At 39.1% G+C, this 23,583-nt stretch overlaps 1 protein-coding gene across 4 annotated transcripts in view; it reads left to right on the top strand.

Annotated features, from left to right (window-relative positions):
* PCDH1 (protocadherin 1) overlaps positions 1-23,583 on the top strand; it is a 176,108-nt gene that overhangs the window by 40,065 nt on the left and 112,460 nt on the right. For all 4 annotated transcript variants that reach the window (XM_063447917.1, XM_063447918.1, XM_063447919.1 and 1 more), the window contains one exon: positions 69-2,261. In XM_063447917.1, the coding sequence (XP_063303987.1) occupies positions 69-2,261 (2,193 nt within the window). The remainder of the gene's footprint in view (positions 1-68; positions 2,262-23,583) is intronic.

The following is a 23,583-nucleotide window of genomic DNA, read 5'->3' as shown; positions in this document are numbered from 1 at the left end:
TAGGATAAACCTAACTATACATGCCTACTAACTCAGTTGTCTCTATCCTGTTTTCTTTTTCTTTGCAGGTGAAAGCAAATGATTCCGATCAAGGAGCCAATGCAGAAATTGACTATTCTTTCCACCAAGCTTCTGACATTGTACGAAGATTACTGCATTTGGACAAGTCAACAGGATTAATAACCGTTCAAGGTCTTGTTGACCGTGAAGAGGTGGGTACTCTGAGGTTCTCTGTGGTCGCCAAAGACAAGGGATCTACACCTAAATCTGCCCGTACCCAGGTAACAATTACCATTCGGGACACCAACGACAACAGGCCAGTAATTGACATAAGAGGGTTTGGTCTGGTAACTCACCAGGGTGGAGTGGCTAATATCTCTGAAGATGTTCCAGTAGAAACTCCAGTGGCCTTGGTACAGGTTTCTGACACTGATGAGGGAGAAAATGCTGCTGTAACTTGTGTTGTGGCCAGAGATGTCCCTTTCCAGTTGAAGCAAGTCAGTGACACCGGTACTGATAGCAAGAAAAAGTACTTTCTACAGACCACTACTCCACTGGACTATGAATCTGTGAAAGAATATACAATTGAAATTGTTGCAGTTGATTCTGGAAACCCTCCGCTTTCCAGTACAAACTCCCTTAAAGTGCAGGTGACAGATGTAAATGACAATGCACCAGTCTTCTCTCAAAGCCTGATGGAAGTATCTTTCCCGGAAAATAGCCCCGCTGATGGTATTGTGATGGAAGTTAGTGCGAGCGATGCTGACAGTGGCTCTAATTCTCAGTTAACTTACTCCATTTTGGCTGATAGCTCCTCTCGGGGCATCTTCTCAATTAACCCTGATTCTGGTCAGATTACAGTCAACACTGTGTTGGACAGGGAACATCAGGAATATTATAACTTCCATGTAGTTGCTGCAGACAAAGGTACTCCGAGCCTTAAGGGAACTGCTTCAGTTGTAATCACAGTTTTGGACCGTAATGATAATGATCCCAAGTTCATGCTAAATGGGTACAACTTCTCAGTCATGGAAAATATGCCTCCTTTAAGCCCAGTGGGCATGGTGACTGTTCTTGATGGAGACAAAGGGGAGAACGCTCGTTTCCAGCTTTCTGTGGAACCAGACAGTGGAGAGTTTGTCATCCAGAATGGGACGTGTACTATCCTTTCCAGCATCTCCTTTGACCGGGAGCATCAGGCTACCTATACCTTCCGGTTGAAGGCGGTGGATGGAGGGGATCCGCCCCGTTCCTCCTATGTTGGGGTGACCATAAATGTCCTTGATGAAAATGATAATGCCCCTGTAATTGTTGTACCCTCAAACATTTCCTATGTACATCTTACTCCTCTCACTCGCCCGGGTACTCAGGTTAACAGAGTCCGCGCCGAGGACATGGATACTGGCACAAATGCAGAACTTGTTTATGCCATAGCAAGTGGCAATCCCTTTGATCTTTTCCAGATATCTCCCAGTGGGGGTGAAGTAACACTAGAGAAAGAAATATTAAGGAAGCATTATGGTTTGCATCGTCTTGTCGTACGGGTGAAAGATCAAGGAAAGCCTCAGAGATATGGCACTGCTTTAGTTCACTTCTATATCAACGAGACTTTGGCAAACCAAACATTTGTTGAGACTTTACTTGGTCACAGCCAGGACACACCTCTTGACATTGACATTGCTGGGGACCCAGAATATGAACGTAGTAAACAACGAAGCAACATTTTATTTGGTGTGATTGCAGGCATTGTGGCAGTCATCCTGGTAATTGTGGTTGTAGTCTTGGTGAGATATTGCAGACAAAAAGAAGCCAAAAGTGGCTATCAGGCAGGAAAGAAAGAGTCAAAAGATCTCTATGCCCCAAAGCAGGGTAATAAAAACAACAAAAGTAAAAGCAAAGCAAAGAAGAGTAAGTCGCCCAAACCACCAAAGCCAGTAGAGGAAGATGAAGAAACTGGCCTTCAGAAGTCCCTAAAGTTTAACCTGATGAGTGACACTGTTGGAGACAGCCCAAGGATCCATCTTCCTTTGAACTATCCACCAGGAAGCCCAGACCTTGGACGTCATTATCGTTCAAACTCTCCTCTGCCATCTATTCAACTCCAACCTCAATCTCCCTCTGCCTCCAAGAAGCACCAGGTGGTGCAAGACCTACCACCTGCCAATACCTTTGTTGGCACTGGGGACAACAATTCCACTGGCTCTGATCAGTACTCGGATTACAGCTATCGGACCAATCCCCAGAAATACAACCACAAGCAGGTAGGCGACTACTTTCTACGTGATGCTGCCACGGATGGTACAATAGCATGGACTGATGTGTACTGATAAACTTCTACTTTAAGCAATGAGGGGAACTACATAAGAGACAGTGGGATATTGGTTCATATAAAGTCAGCGTTTCATTTTAATTTTATTTTAAATATTTTTGTTCTTTTTTTTATTTTTTAATATAGCTGTAGTGAACCAAAGAATTAGTTTATGCAAAAACATGAACATTTTTAGTTTAGTCCATCACTGCTAAATTTAAAATGCCATAAATAGTTTGCTTCAATATTTTTATGGCATGACAGGCATGTATTCAGTTATTCAGTGAGTAGACTGGCATAGTTAATGCTCTTCCTTTGACAGATAAAAAATAAATAAATAAAAAAAGTCTTACGAACACTATGCAAGAAGACCTGAGGTTCAAACCCCAGTGGCGAGCTGGCTTTCCACTGTGACCTCTAAGGGTCTGGTCTTTTTTTACATTTTTATTAGATTTCCCCCCGTGATGTTTATGATCTATACAATAAGGTTTATCTAACCTTGGCTATCCATGCTTTGTTGGATGTGTAGTCCAGCAATAACTGGCTGAGGTTTGCTAACCCTGTTTCAAAAAAGTTGCAGTGAGCAGTCAATCTACAAAATGTTAGGCCAAAATTAGGGAAAAATCTCCATCACTGTAGTAAACATTTAGGTCCTAAAATGTTGCCAGCTTCAAGGGGAATATGTGTAAGAATGTCCTGCTATTAACTAATACTTTTTATGCAGCATTATTTATTCTTTGTCTGAATTAAAACAATGCTATCATTGCCTGACTTGCTGTATGAATGGTAAATGTTTATGGGGAGTGTTTTTTTGTTTTTTTTTCCATGGTGATCAAAGCACATTTTGCATTATTTGCACTGCGGAGGCCTCTTGCTTACTTGTCTTTCCCCTGTGTCTCTTCACTTTCTTTTTTTTTTTCTCCTCTAACAAATACTCCTGCCAAACACAACCGTATAGAACAAGGATAGGCAACCTTTGGCATGCCAGAGGTGGTGTTCTAGATCTGCCCTGATGCCAAACATTGCCTACCCCAGAATATGATAGTTATCTAAATTGAGACACAGGCTTTTAATGCTTGTCATACTGTGAACATGTGTTTAATGCCGGTGATCACACTCTGAGATGCCCCTGAACTAAACACAGGGCAATCCCTTTAAGCTAAAAGCCAAACAATCCTTTTAAGCAGCCAAAGAAGCCCGTCAGAATGATGGCAGCCTAATAGCATAGACTTATTGTTACATTTGTCAGCAAGGAAAGGAAGGACAGCGAAATCTAGAGAGGAGCGGGAGTAGAATAAGAACTGTGAATCTAATGCATGGCAACCGTGTGAATGAAGCTTTGTACAATATCCTTTTAATCTGTTACTACTGATGGCATGGCATGGCCTCTACTAATCTCCCACTTCTCCCCAGTTAAGATGTAAAAATGGTAGGAAAGAAAACAAAAGGAAAATGTTTAGTACTTCTGCATGAAAGGAAATCTTTAGAGAACACTGGAATTCTAGATGTTTAGTTTTCTCCAGTTGGCCTTGAAATGTTTTACTCTACATACATTTGTGGTTGTTTTGTGACCATGAAGCCTAGCAGGAACAGAGAAGCCTCAAGTAGATTCACCCTAGTCTAGCTTTGTGTAAAAAAAACAAAAAAAAACAAACAAACTTTCATGAATAATTTGTTTTCTGTTATTTGACGTTACGGTACCTATTCTGTAGGTTCTGAAATGTCTCAGTATTGCTCTCAGGAAAACCACTTTCAAAACTAGACAGGTAGTTCATACTTTGCAATAACTGAAACAGAATTTTCATACAGTTGGAGAAAAGGGGCTGTGATTCAATCTGTGGACCTATGAAGCATCGTTAGGGCATTGCAACCAGGACATTTCACTATGAATAACTTCTAGACCAATGAACTCACTGTGCCAAGAAAAAACATCCCTTTTCCATGCCAGGGAAATGAGCTCGTGGGCCTACACATTTCAAAATTGCTGTGTGTTTGGCACTCCAGGATTTAAGGTGTATTTTGCTAAACTGATTGATGCATGGACTTTGCCTTACTTTAAAATATAGTATATATATTTTTTAAATCCGAAAATAAAATACTCTACGCTGTTGATTACCTGTTGTATTTGGGAATAAAATGAAGGATTTTAGTAAATATTTTTATGAAACAAAAAACTTTAGGAATGGACACCACCATTTAAATTTTATATTGAGTTAAATTTTAGAAAAACCTTGAACTCTGGATTATTTTGGAATGATGGGAGCTTCTATTTTTAAGAAGCTTTAGTTTTTTTTTCCAATGTGATTTGGCTGTCTACAAAGAAATCTGAATTTTGAGGTGTCAAGTGAAGTTGTAGCCCTAGTCTGTTTTGATTCCTCGTGGGCTACTTGAAATCTTGTGAACTCTGCAACAAATAAAGACTATTTTTTTTTTTTTTTTTTATAAATACTTATATATAAATATTTGTTTTTGTTGGAAGATATATTCAGAACAAGAGGACGTAACGCTAAGAACTTCATTGTGCCTTTAACTGCTAGAGTTAAATGCTATACAGTTTTTGTTGGCTTAAAGATAGACTGGTCGTGTCCTACATCAGCTGTAGAAAACACAACTCCTCTGGTATTCCACTGGAATGTATATAAAAGAACATTGCTGGTAAATTAAAATTAACTTTTGCACAATACTATAAATATGCTTACAGAAGTTGTAAAGATTTCTCCCAACATTTTTGTATTTTCTTTTTATTTATTTCTGACTCACATTTTAGTGCTGACTCACATTTTCTTGAACTATTTACTTGTGTTATATGAAGAAATTACTATTTAATGTTGAACAGTTTGTTAATAAAGTTTGATTTTGTTTTTCCATTATGTATGATCCATTTCATTTTATTTTCTTGTTATACATCAGTACATCTTCCCCGTAAACTTATTTTGACCTCCAATGCAGGCAGCATCGAAGGAGCAGTTAAAAATGATTAGGAATACTGTACACTGAAATCTCTGGGCAGAGTAGTGTTTATGAAACCCTGCAAACTCAGAATTCATTTTTAGAGTTGGCCCTAGAGTTGGCCCTACAGACTAATTGCTGCGCTCTATAGTGTCTGTCACTACTTTTAGCTAGTGGTGATTATTTACAGACTATATCAAATGTCTCTAGTAGAGACAGGGATGTTAATAACTACGAAAGCAATAGGAAAAAAAGTTCAGATACATGCGGTAAAATCAAATTATTTTGTCAATAAGTGCATCTAAATAAACTAACCTAGCAGAAATAAACATTGGTGATTTAGTACAATATCCATGCCAATCACGATGCAAGCTCTGGTATCATTGCTATGGTGACCATTTATGTACTTTACCAGCAAGTGGCTAATCTGTGATCAGTCATAATATTTGTGAGCAGAGATTATTGGTGACCAGCCAGCTAAAATGAGATATATAGCAACAAGGTTAGCAACGTGATGGCAATTAGTAGGCTATTAATAACAAACGGTTACAACTGCGATTTACCGACAAGGTTGAAAACAACCCTTAAGTAATTTTTCAAGATGCAGTGTGCCTACTTAAAGTTAAACTATTTTTGATAAAAAATTTGTATATAAAACCCATACTGTGAGTATTTAAAAAAATTAAATAAAACAAAAACACATGCTGCAGTTTGCGTCCGCCTTAAAAATTCAGTGACTTCAAAGCATACTAATTGGCATATAAAAACCTCAGAATGGCTTAAAACTCACCTTATTTCCAGCTCTCCACGGGTCTGCCGGCGCTGGCCCCGCCTCCTTGGTGACATCCAATGCTTTTTTTTTTTTTTTGGCAATCAGCACCTCATAGCGATGCATTGAATCAATGTATCTCTATGAGGAAAATTCAGCATCCCCATGCAGAGTGTGGGGACGCTGAACGGCAGGGAGCTGGACAGGGTAGTCCTCACCTCATAAACACTACAGTGGGATGTAATGGTTATGGTGCTTGGAGTTCTTTATATTTAAATAAAAAAAAAGAAAATTCCCCCAGTCATCAGGACGTCTTCTAATAAAACATTGAAAATCAGTTTTTACGTAACCTATACACACAAATTATACATCTACGGACAGGTCTCTTTCCCCAAGCAATGTGCCCCAAATGCACCTGATAAAATGTTCCTAGCCTGACAAATCATTGAGTGAAGTTTGACCAGGCTAAGGCTAAATCATTAACCAGTGCAAAATTCCAGGTATCTGTGGCTGTCTCATCAAAAATGTCTGTTCCTTGCTTAAGAAAAGGTTTGTAAGCTGTCAGCTTCCCTATCTCCTCTGCAAAAAGCGCCCTACTAGATGTTAAAATAAGGATGTAGGTGTGCCTGTTTCTCCTGGCTGCCTCTCTGGACCAGGTCTAAGTAGAGTTCCATGTATTTGGTGCCTTGTCTCTCTGAAGAGGTTGAAGCTGCCCCTTTCTCCTACAGCAGTCACAGGGTTGGAAAAATGCTCTCTCAGTACTGTAAGAACGTGGAGAGTGCAGGTAGAAGCCAGAAGTGATTAGATCTTTTGTAGAGACTATAATTTGAGTCCTGCACCAGTTAACGAGCAAGCCAGTTGCAATTCTTAAACATCTCATACGATCGTTTTGTTCAACCTCCTTGAATTAAAGCTGAAAGTCTGCCATACAATTGCATCTCTGTTGTATCATTTCATATCCACTGTGGTGGCGTACAGAAACAAAATTATTAAACTGTGTCCGTGTCCAAATATTTCTGGAACCAACTGTAAATACCGGTTTAGTGAGGACAATAAAGAACAAAACCTAGTGCTTAAAATGTGTAGCTGATAAATACTTAAATAACTAGATGGTTTTCTGATCATAAAAGTGCCCTAATCCTTTTAAAACATTAAATTCCACACCCACCTAAATTCTTACATATTAGTGTTTGTCTTTTTGTGGCATCCAAATAAATGACATAATTTGGGAATATTGCTGTTTTTCTAGCCTGTTTTGTTTGGCTGGTGATGAAAAAATAAGTAATACAATGAAATGAGGGACTATAGGTTTGAGTTGCAGTTACACAATGCCTAATGAAACAGACGTGCTTACTCACACTGGCAATAAATTAAATTGGCCTATTGCTTAAATACTAAATTAAGGTGTGGGTTTATTTTCTCCCCCCCCCCCCCCCCCCCCCAATAATTATATGTATTATATTGTCTTGCAAGTTTCTAGAATAATACAACATAGTCCTACAACCAGGGTTGGATTAACACAGGAGCTGACAATGAAAGCTTTACCTTAACAATGAAATTAGTTAAAGGACCACTATAGTCACCCAGACCACTTCAGCTCAATGAAGTGGTCTGGGTGCCCCGCTCCCCGGGTTTTTACCCTTCAGATGTAAACATTGCAGGGTTAATCCAGCCACTAGTGGCTGTCTTCCTGACGGCCGCTAGAGACGATTCCCCGACGCTCAATGCGAAAATCGCATTGAGCACGCAGAACATCCATAGGAAAGCATTGAGAAATGCTTCCCTATGGGTGTTTTTAATGCGCGTGTGGCTCTGGCCGCGCATGCGCATTCTGCTCCACTCGGGAGCTTACGTTGGAGGGGGAGCCCGGCGCTGGATAAAGGTAAGGGGCTGAAGGGGTTTTAACCCCTTCAGCCCAGCGGGTGGGGGAACCTAAGGATTATATACTATAGTGATCCTTTAAAGCTGACTTTGCGCGCTATGCAAATGCTCTTGCTGCTTCAGTCTCTCTAATACTGTGACATGTTCCCTTTCTACTACACTCACTACATATAATTTTTCTCTGTCCCAGACTATATAACAGGAGCTTCTGCCTGCTAGTAAGAAGGTTAGGGAACAGTCCTTAGAGAGCATAGAGCTAGCGCATCAGTGGCATTTACACCAAGCTCAGGGTGCTGTCTGCACAGTATGCCTTTGCCTGCATGATTGGTAGGCAGCCTGCTGTGTATTCACGCCAGGCTGACCATCTAATTTTGTGCAGGCACGCCTGTTTTTTGAGCAGGTTTGTCTCTTTGGGTGGCTCTGGGTACGTGATACACATCAGTGACCCACCCACCGAAATCCTGCTTCACTGAACACTGCTGTTAGGAGGTATGGATTTACTTGAAAGATGAAAGCGAGAGATTAGCATGGGGTATGTGTTATATCCATAGCTATATCCTGTGAGTTTCCCTCCAGCACCACCAGATAAATGGTGCTTGGTTGGTATAACTGTTTTAGTGTTTTCTGTCAATAAGCTTTTGTAATTAGGCCCATCTTAATTGTCAGCACCAGGCCCAATGGGATCTTAATCCAGCCCTGCATACAAGGGGAGGGGGGATTATGTTGTTTGAATCCTACCTGCTCCCTCCCTGACATCTTGATGCTCATTTCTGGATATATTCAGTCAACTCTACATAAAATAAAAATGTAAAATCCTTTTTAGTGCAGGATTCTTAAACTACAGCTGTCATGCTTTTGGCCCAACACTACTACAGCTCATTGGAAGCTGTGAATGTGTGCACACTCAAAGCTCCAGTATAGAGGCTTCTTAATGACAAACCTCTGATCAGTTTCTTGGCACAGACTTAGGCATATTGAGCAAAGGAGGTTGGGCACAAAGACTGCTGACCACAGATCTGCAGCTTTTGCAAACTAATTTTCATATACTCTCAAAGAAAACCTGAAGAAAAAGTATCATTCATATTTTCTTTGACGGGATATGCCTACTGAACCATGATTTTTATTTACTTTTGTATTAGAACAGTGAAGTGTCCCTTTAACCCCTTAAGGACCAAACTTCTGGAATAAAAAGGAATCATGACGTGTCACACACGTCATGTGTCCTTAAGGGGTTAAATTGATTGTTTGTTCAGTGATTGGTTCTCTGCATGTCAGCCTATCCTGTTAAAGAACTGGGAACTTTTTGTCTCTTACTAGGTACTAAGTTAATTTTGTTTAAAAAAAAAAAAAAAAAAAAGCAAATGGTTCATGACTCCCATTAGTCCCTGGATTTTTACTTAAAGGAACACTATAGTCACCTAAATTACTTTAGCTAAATAAAGCAGTTTTAGTGTATAGATCATTCCCCTGCAATTTCACTGCTCAATTCATTGTCATTTAGAGTTAAATCGCTTTGTTTCTGTTTATGCAGCCCTAGCCACACCTCCCCTGGCTATGATTGACAGAGCCTGCATGAAAAAAAAAACTGGTTTCACTTTCAAACAGATGTAATTTACTTTAAATAATTGTATCTCAATCTCTAAATTGAACTTTAATCAGTCACCGGAGGTTCTTACAGGGTCTAGCAAGCCATTCACATAGCAGGGGATAAGAAAATCTTAATTAAACAGAACTTGCAATAAAGAAAGCCTAAATAGGGCTCTCTTTACAGGAAGTGTTTACGGAAGGCTGTGCAAGTCACATGCAGGGAGGTGTGACTAGGGTTCATAAACAAAGGGATTTAACTCCTAAATTGAGCAGTGAGGCTGCAGGGGCATGTTCTATACACCAATACTGCTTCATTAAGCTAAAGTTGTTCAGGTGACTAGTGTCCCTTTAAAGCAGCTCAGCCCCTCGCCCCTCCTCCAAAAGAAGAGAGCATTTCATAAAGCTAAAATTTGTATGACATGTTCATATGAACATGGCATTTTTATTACAATAACAAATGCAGTCAAAAGACCCCCGACTACTTTTTGTCTTTTGGTAAATCCTCAAGTTGAGACTGGGCCCTGAGGATTTGTCGCCAGTTATGTGACCTGTGATGCCCATAATGGTCTGGCACGAATGAGTCACAGCCTCCAGGACCATGTAGGGACCACTACTGAAGCACTCCATGTATGGTCCTAGTGCCCGCTGCACACCGTGAATATGTCTAATGATGTGCTTGCGTTTTACTGCCAGGTGACCGTTCCCTGATCTTCCCAGATCCCATTGTACAGCGCTACGGAATGTGATGGCGCTATATAAATAATCTAATAATGCAGGACTCCAAAATTGGTCCTGTCCAACTAGAAGCATGCTTGCCAAGAGATCTGCGTTATGTGACAGAGCTGCTTTACGTTTCTATAGTTCTAGGTTCATACTTTGTGTTGAGATCTCTCTTGCTCCTGCTCTATAAGACCTGTGCACATAGAGTAAGTGATGCTTTGTCACTGTTCCCTCCTTCACGTACTAATTATACAAAAGGAGTATGCAGATACTATACATGCCGTATCTGATGACAGATCAAATACTTAGAAAGGCAGCAATTAATCCACACATGCTACAACAATTAATTACTGTACTCATCTTGGCTATAAAAATGTTGTAAAAACATCTTATTAGATTTTATTAACATATTGGCATATTCCACAAAACATGTTCTGATATTAAAAATTCCTGTGCAGTGAATACCAAACCCATCACAAACACTCCTTACCACTGCAATAAAAGACATCAAAGTGTGTGGGCTACAAGGCTACAAAACAGTTGCCATAAACGGTTCTGACTGGCAAAACTCGACATATAAACCGCAACATGTACAACTGGAGTACTCAGAGAAGTAACTGAGCATTTTTAAAATAAAGTAAAAATATTTCTTCTGTCACCAAAGACTGAGCACAAAACACGTAAAGTGGCGTTGGCTACCAAATTGTTTTGGTGATAGAATAAAGATCCTCCTTTTCTTAAGACCCCAATTATACATTCTGAAAGCGAGAGAAAAGATGAGCGAGCAAGCAAATAAGCCTCTGTTTGCAAATAATTAAGCACAGAGCACATGTTCCTGCTCTGTAATGAACCCTCGCACCACTGGGAGTTATAAGAAAAGCAATTCTAGGCTAAAGTTCTGAAAGTGGTTCACTCACCATGGAATGTTGATGATCGGTTACACACTTCTAGAATGTTGCCCTAGAAATGCTAATTACGTACTCATAATCACCATAATCCGTCAGACATAAAAAGTTGGCAGAAGACATCTGTAAGGCCACAACAATCTGGCCTGAATTTATAGTTTATTATTAATAATAATAATAATTAATAACTAATATTCACTGTTACTTCATTTTTGGATGGAATTCAGTCTGCCCATGTTGCTCCTTAAATATTCTAATGGTGTATGCATGTGTTTCATAAGCAAAATTGAGTGGTGATGAAAAATGTATATATCTCAAACACTGATTATTTTGCAAGCAAAAGGAGATCAACAAACGGATTTATTTTTTTATCAGCTCAGTGGAGGCTTGTCATGTGGGGCACTTGGGGCAGTGCCCCGCCCCCAGTTTTTATGTAGGGGAAAATTATTTGCAGTTAGTCCTAAACAATAAGAATCTTTTTCTCAAGGGGAGGGTGGTAATGCAAAAAATATGGGGAAAATGAGTGCCTCTCTAATTTCATGCCTAGTGTCTTTTTAGAAAGAAATTCAGGAATTTACATTGTTGCCATTCGGACAGCAGATCCAGCTGCTCATGAGTGCAGGCATGTTATTGGCCTCTATACAGAGGCCATCACTAGGTGATAGCTTCAGGGGGTGGGTTTACAGTGCCCACAGGAGGGAAGCTAGAAGCCATCTTGGGAGTAACACAGAGAGAGCACAGCAGTTGCTGATGGCCCCTTTCAGATAGAAGTGTGTAATATTATCTCTCTCTCCCCCAATAGCCTTCGTACCTGAGGGCCCGCTAAGCAAGGGAATTTACTTAAATATATAATGCCAGGGAAGCCCAGTGGTGACAAGGGAATGGGGACATTTCCGACACAGAGCCTGTCACGGATGGTTTTAATAACTCCTACTGCACATACCCACCATCTTCTTTAAAGCTGAGACACTCATGCTGTGGCTAGCTGAAAAGTTGGGAAGCTTCAAACTACAGGACTGGGGCTGTAACTCTGAGGACTGATCCGATTTTTAATCTGTATTGAGTGTTGCTTCTGTTTACAATGTCAGCTACTTTTCGGCTCCATGTTAGCACTACAGATGAATTATATGTCCAGCTGCAAAGGTAATAAGGAGTCTATCCGTATCCTGCTGCTTTAACCCTGTGTACACTGTGTGTTGAGAGCTAATAGTGAGTCGGGAATGGTTGAAATGTTTGGAGTCTATGCTTTAACCAATGTGTAGCTGACCCGTTTCATAACAGCCACAGTATTTAATAGAAAGCTAAAGTTATACCCGGAGCACTACTAAGGTTGAGCTCATGTAAGAGAGGACTAGGAAGATGGAGAGCTAAAACATTTTTCAGAGACATGTACTAAGTGGGGATCTCTGTATTGCACCTCATTCACAGTGATCCTGGCTGTGTGTGATAATTGAGTATCTTCTTACTGTTATTTCTCTGTAATTTACTCCGCTCTGCCTGTTTTATGGATAGCTCTGTAGTCTCCTCAGCTCTGTGTATTGTATACGTATCTTGTATTGTGTCCAGCTCTCTGTACTATATCTTTATTTCTATTTTCTCAGCTCTGTTTGTGGTATTGTACTCAGCTTTATGTATTTTATAGATATTTTTGTAATTTTTATGCCCAGCTTGTTTTATTGTATGAGCATCTCTGTGTTATGCTTGGCTGTACTATAAAAGGAGGAGTACAATTCTGGGGTTCTGGGGGAGGAATCTATAGCCCCATTATCTTAAAACGTCACTAGCCACCGCTGCATTTGAAGGTTATTTATACCCCTTGAAATGTGCTAAGCAGTCTTCCTGAATATTTTGTTCCCTAACGTGTTGCTATATCAGTAGGTATTTTTATTTTCCACTTACACAGAGATTAGTGGAATTCAAACCTGTCTTATTAAATACTATTCTAATAAGTAGTTTTAAAAATGCAGTTTATCTCCATGAGTGATATAATCACTACAGGAATGTTTCGCGACTCTGTCTAGGAGCACTGTGTATTAGTTTGTCTTACAAGCAGCATGCACCCAAAAGCCTGTAGTGTTTTAATGTGAGGGTCCCAGAATTAGTTGTGGCATCGTTTTGCAATCTGTTTTTTTTCCAAACAACATTATCACAAAGTATATTTCCCTGTAGACTGATTAAAGTGACACAGAAATAGGCATTAATCTATACATTGTACTGTCAGTCGTCAACAAATGTGTGATAAGATACCAATTGCTTTCTTCTTCAATACAGTTTCTGTAAATTCACAAGAATGATGTATGTATGTGCAGCCCTTCCCAGACCCAAATACAGCATGTATTATCAGTTCCTTGAGTGCACCTTAAGGACTTTTTTTGTATATCTCCCAACTATCCTATATTTTGCTGAACTATCCCATCTAGGGCATTTAGCACACTTGTGTGCTTCAACACTGCTCTGAGAAGAGCCGGACGCCTACTTTTGCAATCTGGCCCACACCGGTTACTCCAGAGATGTGCATGGCATCACTGAGTGGGCCCACCTCTAGTGCCACGTTCATACCTCTGTAACGTATGGTTTTAACTGACCCTGATCAACCTCTCATGATAGGTTTACTTTTCTAGTTAATGTTTCATTATGCAACATAGTTCATCATTAATTGTATTTCATTAATTTGTGTCTTATGAATGCAATTCCATCCTCTTTAATACTATTGTAGTTGATTTTTCCCAGTTTTCAAACAGTCTTAACTGTCCTTTCTTTGGACGCACCTCAACCTTTTTGTGCCTGTCGGCCATCAGTGTGTGAACGGAGTGACCTCTGCCATCCATTTCTATAGTTTTATGGCAAAACACCAGGTATAATCACAACTTCCGTTCTGTTCATGTGCAGCATTTACTAAAATGGTTAGCAGGAGAGCTGCCTGGAAAAGGGTTCTCCTGCTCGTTCTCTATCCATCAAGCTTGATAAACACGCCAAGAATTGATTTACATGAGTCTTTAGCCAACCTAGATAACTATGTAAATGGTTTACTGGGTTTAGGGGTTGACTACTGTCCCTTCTAGTGTGTGTGTGTGTGTGTGTGTGTATGTATACCCCAACATCCCATGCCCTACCCCCTGACTGCCATTGATATCAGAAGCCATATGTTTGTATCCCTCACCCTCCCCCCTAAAAAAAAAAAAAGGAAAAAAAAAAAGCTTCTTAAATATGCCAATAATCTGATGTCCACAAATATAAAATGATTGCAACTGAGAAAATGATATTTGGGTATTCTGAAATCTGTACAAATTGCAAATATTTCACCTGTAATCTTTGGTGTTGTCTGTGAGGCATAAAATATATTAACCAAACCCACTTCCTTTAATTTAACTAAAAGCCGATTTAATTTTTCTTGCAGTTTCTACACAATAAATTCTGTTTTTAAGATTTTTCACCACTTTGTCAGTATTCTTCTAGGCTAAAGTTCTGAAAGTGGTTCACTCACCATGGAATGTTGATGATCGGTTACACACTTCTAGAATGTTGCCCTAGAAATGCTAATTACGTACTCATAATCACCATAATCCGTCAGACATAAAAAGTTGGCAGAAGACATCTGTAAGGCCACAACAATCTGGCCTGAATTTATAGTTTATTATTAATAATAATAATAATTAATAACTAATATTCACTGTTACTTCATTTTTGGATGGAATTCAGTCTGCCCATGTTGCTCCTTAAATATTCTAATGGTGTATGCATGTGTTTCATAAGCAAAATTGAGTGGTGATGAAAAATGTATATATCTCAAACACTGATTATTTTGCAAGCAAAAGGAGATCAACAAACGGATTTATTTTTTTATCAGCTCAGTGGAGGCTTGTCATGTGGGGCACTTGGGGCAGTGCCCCGCCCCCAGTTTTTATGTAGGGGAAAATTATTTGCAGTTAGTCCTAAACAATAAGAATCTTTTTCTCAAGGGGAGGGTGGTAATGCAAAAAATATGGGGAAAATGAGTGCCTCTCTAATTTCATGCCTAGTGTCTTTTTAGAAAGAAATTCAGGAATTTACATTGTTGCCATTCGGACAGCAGATCCAGCTGCTCATGAGTGCAGGCATGTTATTGGCCTCTATACAGAGGCCATCACTAGGTGATAGCTTCAGGGGGTGGGTTTACAGTGCCCACAGGAGGGAAGCTAGAAGCCATCTTGGGAGTAACACAGAGAGAGCACAGCAGTTGCTGATGGCCCCTTTCAGATAGAAGTGTGTAATATTATCTCTCTCTCCCCCAATAGCCTTCGTACCTGAGGGCCCGCTAAGCAAGGGAATTTACTTAAATATATAATGCCAGGGAAGCCCAGTGGTGACAAGGGAATGGGGACATTTCCGACACAGAGCCTGTCACGGATGGTTTTAATAACTCCTACTGCACATACCCACCATCTTCTTTAAAGCTGAGACACTCATGCTGTGGCTAGCTGAAAAGTTGGGAAGCTTCAAACTACAGGACTGGGGCTGTAACTCTGAGGACTGATCCGATTTTTAATCTGTATTGAGTGTTGCTTCTGTTTACAATGTCAGCTACTTTTCGGCTCCATGTTAGCACTACAGATGAATTATATGTCCAGCTGCAAAGGTAATAAGGAGTCTATCCGTATCCTGCTGCTTTAACCCTGTGTACACTGTGTGTTGAGAGCTAATAGTGAGTCGGGAATGGTTGAAATGTTTGGAGTCTATGCTTTAACCAATGTGTAGCTGACCCGTTTCATAACAGCCACAGTATTTAATAGAAAGCTAAAGTTATACCCGGAGCACTACTAAGGTTGAGCTCATGTAAGAGAGGACTAGGAAGATGGAGAGCTAAAACATTTTTCAGAGACATGTACTAAGTGGGGATCTCTGTATTGCACCTCATTCACAGTGATCCTGGCTGTGTGTGATAATTGAGTATCTTCTTACTGTTATTTCTCTGTAATTTACTCCGCTCTGCCTGTTTTATGGATAGCTCTGTAGTCTCCTCAGCTCTGTGTATTGTATACGTATCTTGTATTGTGTCCAGCTCTCTGTACTATATCTTTATTTCTATTTTCTCAGCTCTGTTTGTGGTATTGTACTCAGCTTTATGTATTTTATAGATATTTTTGTAATTTTTATGCCCAGCTTGTTTTATTGTATGAGCATCTCTGTGTTATGCTTGGCTGTACTATAAAAGGAGGAGTACAATTCTGGGGTTCTGGGGGAGGAATCTATAGCCCCATTATCTTAAAACGTCACTAGCCACCGCTGCATTTGAAGGTTATTTATACCCCTTGAAATGTGCTAAGCAGTCTTCCTGAATATTTTGTTCCCTAACGTGTTGCTATATCAGTAGGTATTTTTATTTTCCACTTACACAGAGATTAGTGGAATTCAAACCTGTCTTATTAAATACTATTCTAATAAGTAGTTTTAAAAATGCAGTTTATCTCCATGAGTGATATAATCACTACAGGAATGTTTCGCGACTCTGTCTAGGAGCACTGTGTATTAGTTTGTCTTACAAGCAGCATGCACCCAAAAGCCTGTAGTGTTTTAATGTGAGGGTCCCAGAATTAGTTGTGGCATCGTTTTGCAATCTGTTTTTTTTCCAAACAACATTATCACAAAGTATATTTCCCTGTAGACTGATTAAAGTGACACAGAAATAGGCATTAATCTATACATTGTACTGTCAGTCGTCAACAAATGTGTGATAAGATACCAATTGCTTTCTTCTTCAATACAGTTTCTGTAAATTCACAAGAATGATGTATGTATGTGCAGCCCTTCCCAGACCCAAATACAGCATGTATTATCAGTTCCTTGAGTGCACCTTAAGGACTTTTTTTGTATATCTCCCAACTATCCTATATTTTGCTGAACTATCCCATCTAGGGCATTTAGCACACTTGTGTGCTTCAACACTGCTCTGAGAAGAGCCGGACGCCTACTTTTGCAATCTGGCCCACACCGGTTACTCCAGAGATGTGCATGGCATCACTGAGTGGGCCCACCTCTAGTGCCACGTTCATACCTCTGTAACGTATGGTTTTAACTGACCCTGATCAACCTCTCATGATAGGTTTACTTTTCTAGTTAATGTTTCATTATGCAACATAGTTCATCATTAATTGTATTTCATTAATTTGTGTCTTATGAATGCAATTCCATCCTCTTTAATACTATTGTAGTTGATTTTTCCCAGTTTTCAAACAGTCTTAACTGTCCTTTCTTTGGACGCACCTCAACCTTTTTGTGCCTGTCGGCCATCAGTGTGTGAACGGAGTGACCTCTGCCATCCATTTCTATAGTTTTATGGCAAAACACCAGGTATAATCACAACTTCCGTTCTGTTCATGTGCAGCATTTACTAAAATGGTTAGCAGGAGAGCTGCCTGGAAAAGGGTTCTCCTGCTCGTTCTCTATCCATCAAGCTTGATAAACACGCCAAGAATTGATTTACATGAGTCTTTAGCCAACCTAGATAACTATGTAAATGGTTTACTGGGTTTAGGGGTTGACTACTGTCCCTTCTAGTGTGTGTGTGTGTGTGTGTGTGTATGTATACCCCAACATCCCATGCCCTACCCCCTGACTGCCATTGATATCAGAAGCCATATGTTTGTATCCCTCACCCTCCCCCCTAAAAAAAAAAAAAGGAAAAAAAAAAAGCTTCTTAAATATGCCAATAATCTGATGTCCACAAATATAAAATGATTGCAACTGAGAAAATGATATTTGGGTATTCTGAAATCTGTACAAATTGCAAATATTTCACCTGTAATCTTTGGTGTTGTCTGTGAGGCATAAAATATATTAACCAAACCCACTTCCTTTAATTTAACTAAAAGCCGATTTAATTTTTCTTGCAGTTTCTACACAATAAATTCTGTTTTTAAGATTTTTCACCACTTTGTCAGTATTCCCCCCCCCCCCCCCCCCCCCCCCCCTTAAAAGTGCCTTTAGCTACAGAACATACATACTGAATATGGGTAGCGTCACAAGATCAGACTTCCTCACAATAATTTTGCTAGCGTATACTTTATTTTAAATATGATTACTTGTCACAATTGTTTAAATGTCATCAATCAACTAGTCATTGCTTAAAGGGACACTCCTGGGGGCATATTCCATCCTTTTACAATATAATAAAATAACTAGTAATACACATTCCTTTTTTTATTTTTATTTTATTTTTTTGCAACCTTGCTACAGGCTCTGAACCACTGCTATGTTATTTTCTTCAACCAGGAAATGGCCAAGACTTTAGTTCCCTCCCACCCCCCATACCCTTCTATGGCAGAGCCATAACATTCCCGTCAGCAGAAATTTACGGATGTCATATAGCAGTGCACTGAAAACTCTGTAAATCTATAGAATGTGAGTGGAAGCCAGAAGTGTTGTGCAGCTTCCAATAGACACGTGAGAAAAGGTGTGTTTCCCATAAAACCCATTTGAGATCTTGCCACATTCCTCTTGGAAGTTAAAGACAAACTGGGTTATTGACTAAACTCTGAAATGGGGCGAATTTAAGACCTAAATAGCAAACTTAAAGGGAGACTATGGGCACTTTAACTTTTGTCATTGAAGTGGCTACAGTGTCTGGAGTCCCATGGCGCCATCCTTCATTCAGTGTTAAGTCATGAGCCAAAGCTTCAGTGGACAACTGATAGGTTGAAAGCAGTCAGCTGAACCAGCACCGCAGTCTTCTTTAGCCATACCCATATGGGGTAGAGATAAGGGAAGCACGAAAATAGATTAGCACTGAACGGAGGGGCAGTGCTGGGGGACTCCAGGCACTACAACCCATGTAATTAGATGAAATGGCTATTGTGCCTACAGTGTTTTTTTTATGGCAAACTTACAATTTGCTGTTTTTCCAAATTTAGTAAATAATTCTGAAAAGACGAGTATGTTTGTTGTTTTTTTTTATTCAACTTTAATTTTGTACATTCCTTTTGTAATTCTAAACTGAAGGCTAATAAGTAATCTGACATTCAAAGGGGTTTGGGGGCTGTATGAAGGTACTGTACAGTTTTACTTTTTGTCTGAGAATTCTCTTGTATAAGTTTGTTTGGGAAAATATCCTGCTTGTACATTGACCTGCATATATTATTTTGAAAGTAATCCACAATAGATTCCCCCCCCCCCCCCCCCTCCTTTCCATTTTTTAAGGTTTCACCTTCCCACCCTGACCTACTGACTGAATTGATCCAAAGCTGTGTTATGTTTTTTTTTCCAGCTTTGCATTCCATCCCAAGGCACAGTATGCCTTCTCTGGTCTCCCTCCCTTTACTCACCTTCCCCCTGGGAGTGATAAATAATACCAGAACAAGAAGCAAAAATGTTCGACCATTCGCCACTGTAATGGCTTCTAATGTGACAGATCTTTGTTTAATAGACTAGAGCTGTCCTATCCTCTGAGAAAGGAAGAATTCAAGGTTGCTCAATGCATGGAAGCCACAGACGAGGAGTAGAAGGCCCACACTATTAACAGCCGACCCCGATTAACCCCTGTGATGCTTAATGGGGCCTTGTACGATGTATTTATAGGTTTATGCACCCTTAATTGAGTTATCATTCTTGCAGTGTTAGATGTACAAGTAAGATGAAGGCTTTGGATGGAGTGCTAGGCTCCCAGTGGGGATGCGTGCAAAGAAAATCTGTCCGTATTACATGATCATGTTTACATTTACAAATACCAAAGTATGCAGTTTTTTTTGTTTTTTTTTCTTTTTACAGATTTTTACATATTATCTTTCCAAGCTTGCAATTCCCATCATCCCACCTGCAGCCTGTAAATCTTCCACCAGTGTGACTATACCCTGTGGGGGAAATAGATGGCATGAATTAGAGCTGCAATGATTTATTTTAAAAATCAATGAATAAAATTATACCGATTTACAGTTTATGTAGGTCGAGTAATGAACCGCTAACATGTTGCATTATTGCTCAAGTACAGATCTCAAAGATGAGACATGTGTATGTGCAACTATATTACACATGGCATTGAGTTCATTGCACATTTTATCTTACTTTTTTTTTTTAATGGGAGATGGGGGGACTAGTGGTTTTACATTCCCTCCAAAGCATTTTAGCATCAGTAGAGTAAACCTGTTATCACATATATTTAATCAACATGTACAGAATGAGACTAATAGACAAATTTTATACCCAAAAGCAGAGCAAAGGCCACAAGCAAAGATTACATAGGGAACTTGGCTTTCTGCATAGTGACTGTAAATCCATTAGGCAGTGGACCAAATGTAGCATAGTAGCAATGTAAAAAAAAAAAAAAGCCAGAGAACTTCATGACCTTTTACCCCCCACTTTTGTTCTAGAAAGTCCTGAGTTACTTGAATTTTACAACTAAATCCACTTTATTATGCAGCACTGATTCAGTCTGGTGTTTTAAATACAAGTGCAACAGTCCTCGTAAAAGCTCTCAGTCTGTATAGTGTTTAAACACCAAAAGGACCATTGTCACAATCTTGTCTCTAGACCCTAGCCTAGCCCAACATGGCATTATCATCATGCAGCCTTGTAGTCCATAACGGAGGGGGGCTATTTGAATATTAACTTTAAAGAACTGAGCTCTAGTAATTCAGAGAACATTGAATTACAAAAAGGGAAACGTGGTAAAAGCTTGGATTTCTTTTAGCGGGGTATTTTAATCAACATTGTCTAAATTGCCTTTTTTTTAATGTATTTAATTTTCCTCACTTCTCCAATGAAGTTGCTTTTACTGCTAATCAACCAAAACGTATTGGCAGAATCCAACATATTGCTATAAACTACAGACGTTCAAAGCATCCTGTCCTGTTCTGAAGCAATAAGCAGGAGACTTGAAATGGCTTAAGCATTCAATCTGTACCTCTCAATGACTCTGGATGCTTCTATAATGGCTTCTACCAATGGCATGTTTAAGCCACCAACTCCATTTTTTTTTTTTACAATTACAGTAATCTAAAAGTATAGCTAAACATTTCCTTTAGAGGATGTCCAAATGTCCACTAAATTCACGTAAATTAATCTAATCTTTGTTCTGTTAGCCCTCTCATATTTTGGCTTTAAATTGATGCAGCATTCTTTGCTTCTTCCTCAATAAACATGGCACTTATATGTAAACATGTCGAAAACTATTTTTCTATTTTTTTTATAAGAAATTGTTTCTAAATTGATGCTAACCAGCTGTTTTAATGGAGTCCTTAATTAATGTTATTTACTCAAACTACAGTATGTGATTACCAGTTTAAGGTTTGACAGTGATCACTGTGAATGTGGCCATCTTGGAACTGCATAATGATTCTACTAGCAATGTGGTACTGTTGCCAAAAGAAAATTAAAAAGGGCTGTAGAACGTATGTAATATTAGCAGCCAATCAGGATCACTGACTTGTGTGTGCTTTCCACTGTGCAGGAATTCTTATTTATTTTTTTAAAACTTTTATGTTATGTGTCTGACAAGTCAGGTTGAAATCTTTAATTTGTTTCTAGTTTAAGAAAATAATGCATTGCCTAGAATTGTTGGGACAGCATTCATGGAAAGGGGTAAGATGTGTCAATCACTTAGTGATACTGTTGCTAAGTATTTGATTCCTTGTCAGGAACTAGAGAACCTGTCAGAATGACAGACGTAAAAGAGTTTGAAATTAATGACCTCTATATGTTTTACCCACACACAGCAATGAACATTCTGATAGTATACATAAAGTGATAGTGCAGGCAGCATGGTGTGTGCTTGTATTCCAGATTCTGGGTCAGCTTACATTGTTGTGGGTTGTTACCCACAGAGTAATGTTGAGTACCTTCAGCCACTGACTACCCAACGAGATAAGCTGGAAATGGTAATGCATCCTTTGGTTTCTCACTCGAGCGTAACTTCCAGCCTCCATTTCTAGCTAATTGACTGGGATGGTTGTAGTTTATCAATGATAGCTGGTTGTTTGTACAGTTGGTCCTCACTTTATGACCTACCTGTTTTACGCACTTGCGATCAGCTCTCTAGCGTGGGGATTCAAGGGATTCCCCGCGTTAGAGAGCTGTTCTATGTTTGTGGGCATGGTCGCTAGCGCAGCCTCACTTACCAACCAATTCGTTCTACAACAGTTGTAAGAACGGTACCCGGTCAGTAAGTGAGGACTGCCTGTATACACAACACACAGGCACAGTTTTCTTTACGTTAAATCCATAATCTCCAGAATGGCTTTTAATAGCATACCACTGTTAATTTTAATTTCTAGCACCACTTTTCAATTAAACATTTTGCAGGCCTGAATTTCTGTGAAATATATATTTAATGAGCATTCTTTAGCGAAGAAGGAACTAACACCAAGTTGCCACTGAACAATACACCAGAAATGAATGATTAGAGAGAGCCTGTTAATGCAGCCCTCTGCATATAGACCATTAAAAACAAGAGTTTTAATAGCAATTTCAATAAACTTAATAAAATGTCCAGTGCGATCCAGCTTTGCAAGGCTCAGATATAAATCTTTCATCATTTCATATATTTTGTTAGAAAATTTTATTGTTGCATGGGTGTATAAATGTCTAGATAAAAAAAAAAATCTAATCTATATGTGCATAAAATGGAAATAAATATTTTAAAAAGCAAACAAACCAAACTCATTAATTCTTTAAGGAAGCATACACACAGTGGGTTTGCTTCTGTTAAGGCCCATTTTATTTTTACTGTGACTGTGATCTTAATACTCACACCGGAGGTGTAAAAAGATATATGTGTTTCTAGGAGCTTTGAAGCAAAGAATGGAAAGGGGGCTCTTTCTTACCATTAGTAAATTATTCAAATGTCTGATGGTTTTTCAGCTAAGGTGTTGGCTATTTTGTGACTAGACAGGTATTATGGTTTCTCCACTAGAGGTTGGCATATGAATTATGTATACAGGGCTTAAAATGTCAAGTTCTGTTCTACAAGCCAGGCCTTAAGTTACTTGCCACTGGAAGCCTGTAGTGTCCTTGGTACTGTCATCAGGAATTAATATCTACTTGCTGGGGTTAAATTTTCACTTGCCAATGGCTAGAAGCGAGTGGATATTTTGGATGCATGTAATAGACCAATATTTCTTATATACCTAATACCCCTCATGTGTCTTCTGTTCATGTTCAAACTATGTTGCAAATTTCAGGTTGGTATAAATCATGGCGTTTTAAGAGTTCATCAATAACGCATACCGTTTTCTTATTTAGCGAATATCCATTAAAGGGAAAAAATATTTTAAGTTACAGGTTTTAATGGATTTCCAGACAATGAATTGGAAAAAAAAATGAATAAAATCAAAATTAAGTTTCTCTGGAAGGGGGTAGGGAGGAATAAAAGGCAATGCTAGATTAATTTTAAATATCTTTAATTAATTTTCAGCATTTTTAGAATAAATTTTCTTGACACTAGATTTTTTCTTTCCCCCCTTACCTCAACCTTCATAAAATACATTTTATATAGTATT

Source organism: Pelobates fuscus, chromosome 3 (genome assembly GCF_036172605.1).
Source record: "Pelobates fuscus isolate aPelFus1 chromosome 3, aPelFus1.pri, whole genome shotgun sequence".
Lineage (NCBI taxonomy): Eukaryota > Metazoa > Chordata > Amphibia > Anura > Pelobatidae > Pelobates > Pelobates fuscus.
Note: the sequence above shows the minus strand (reverse complement) of the source record. Positions and strands in the feature narration are given on the sequence as shown.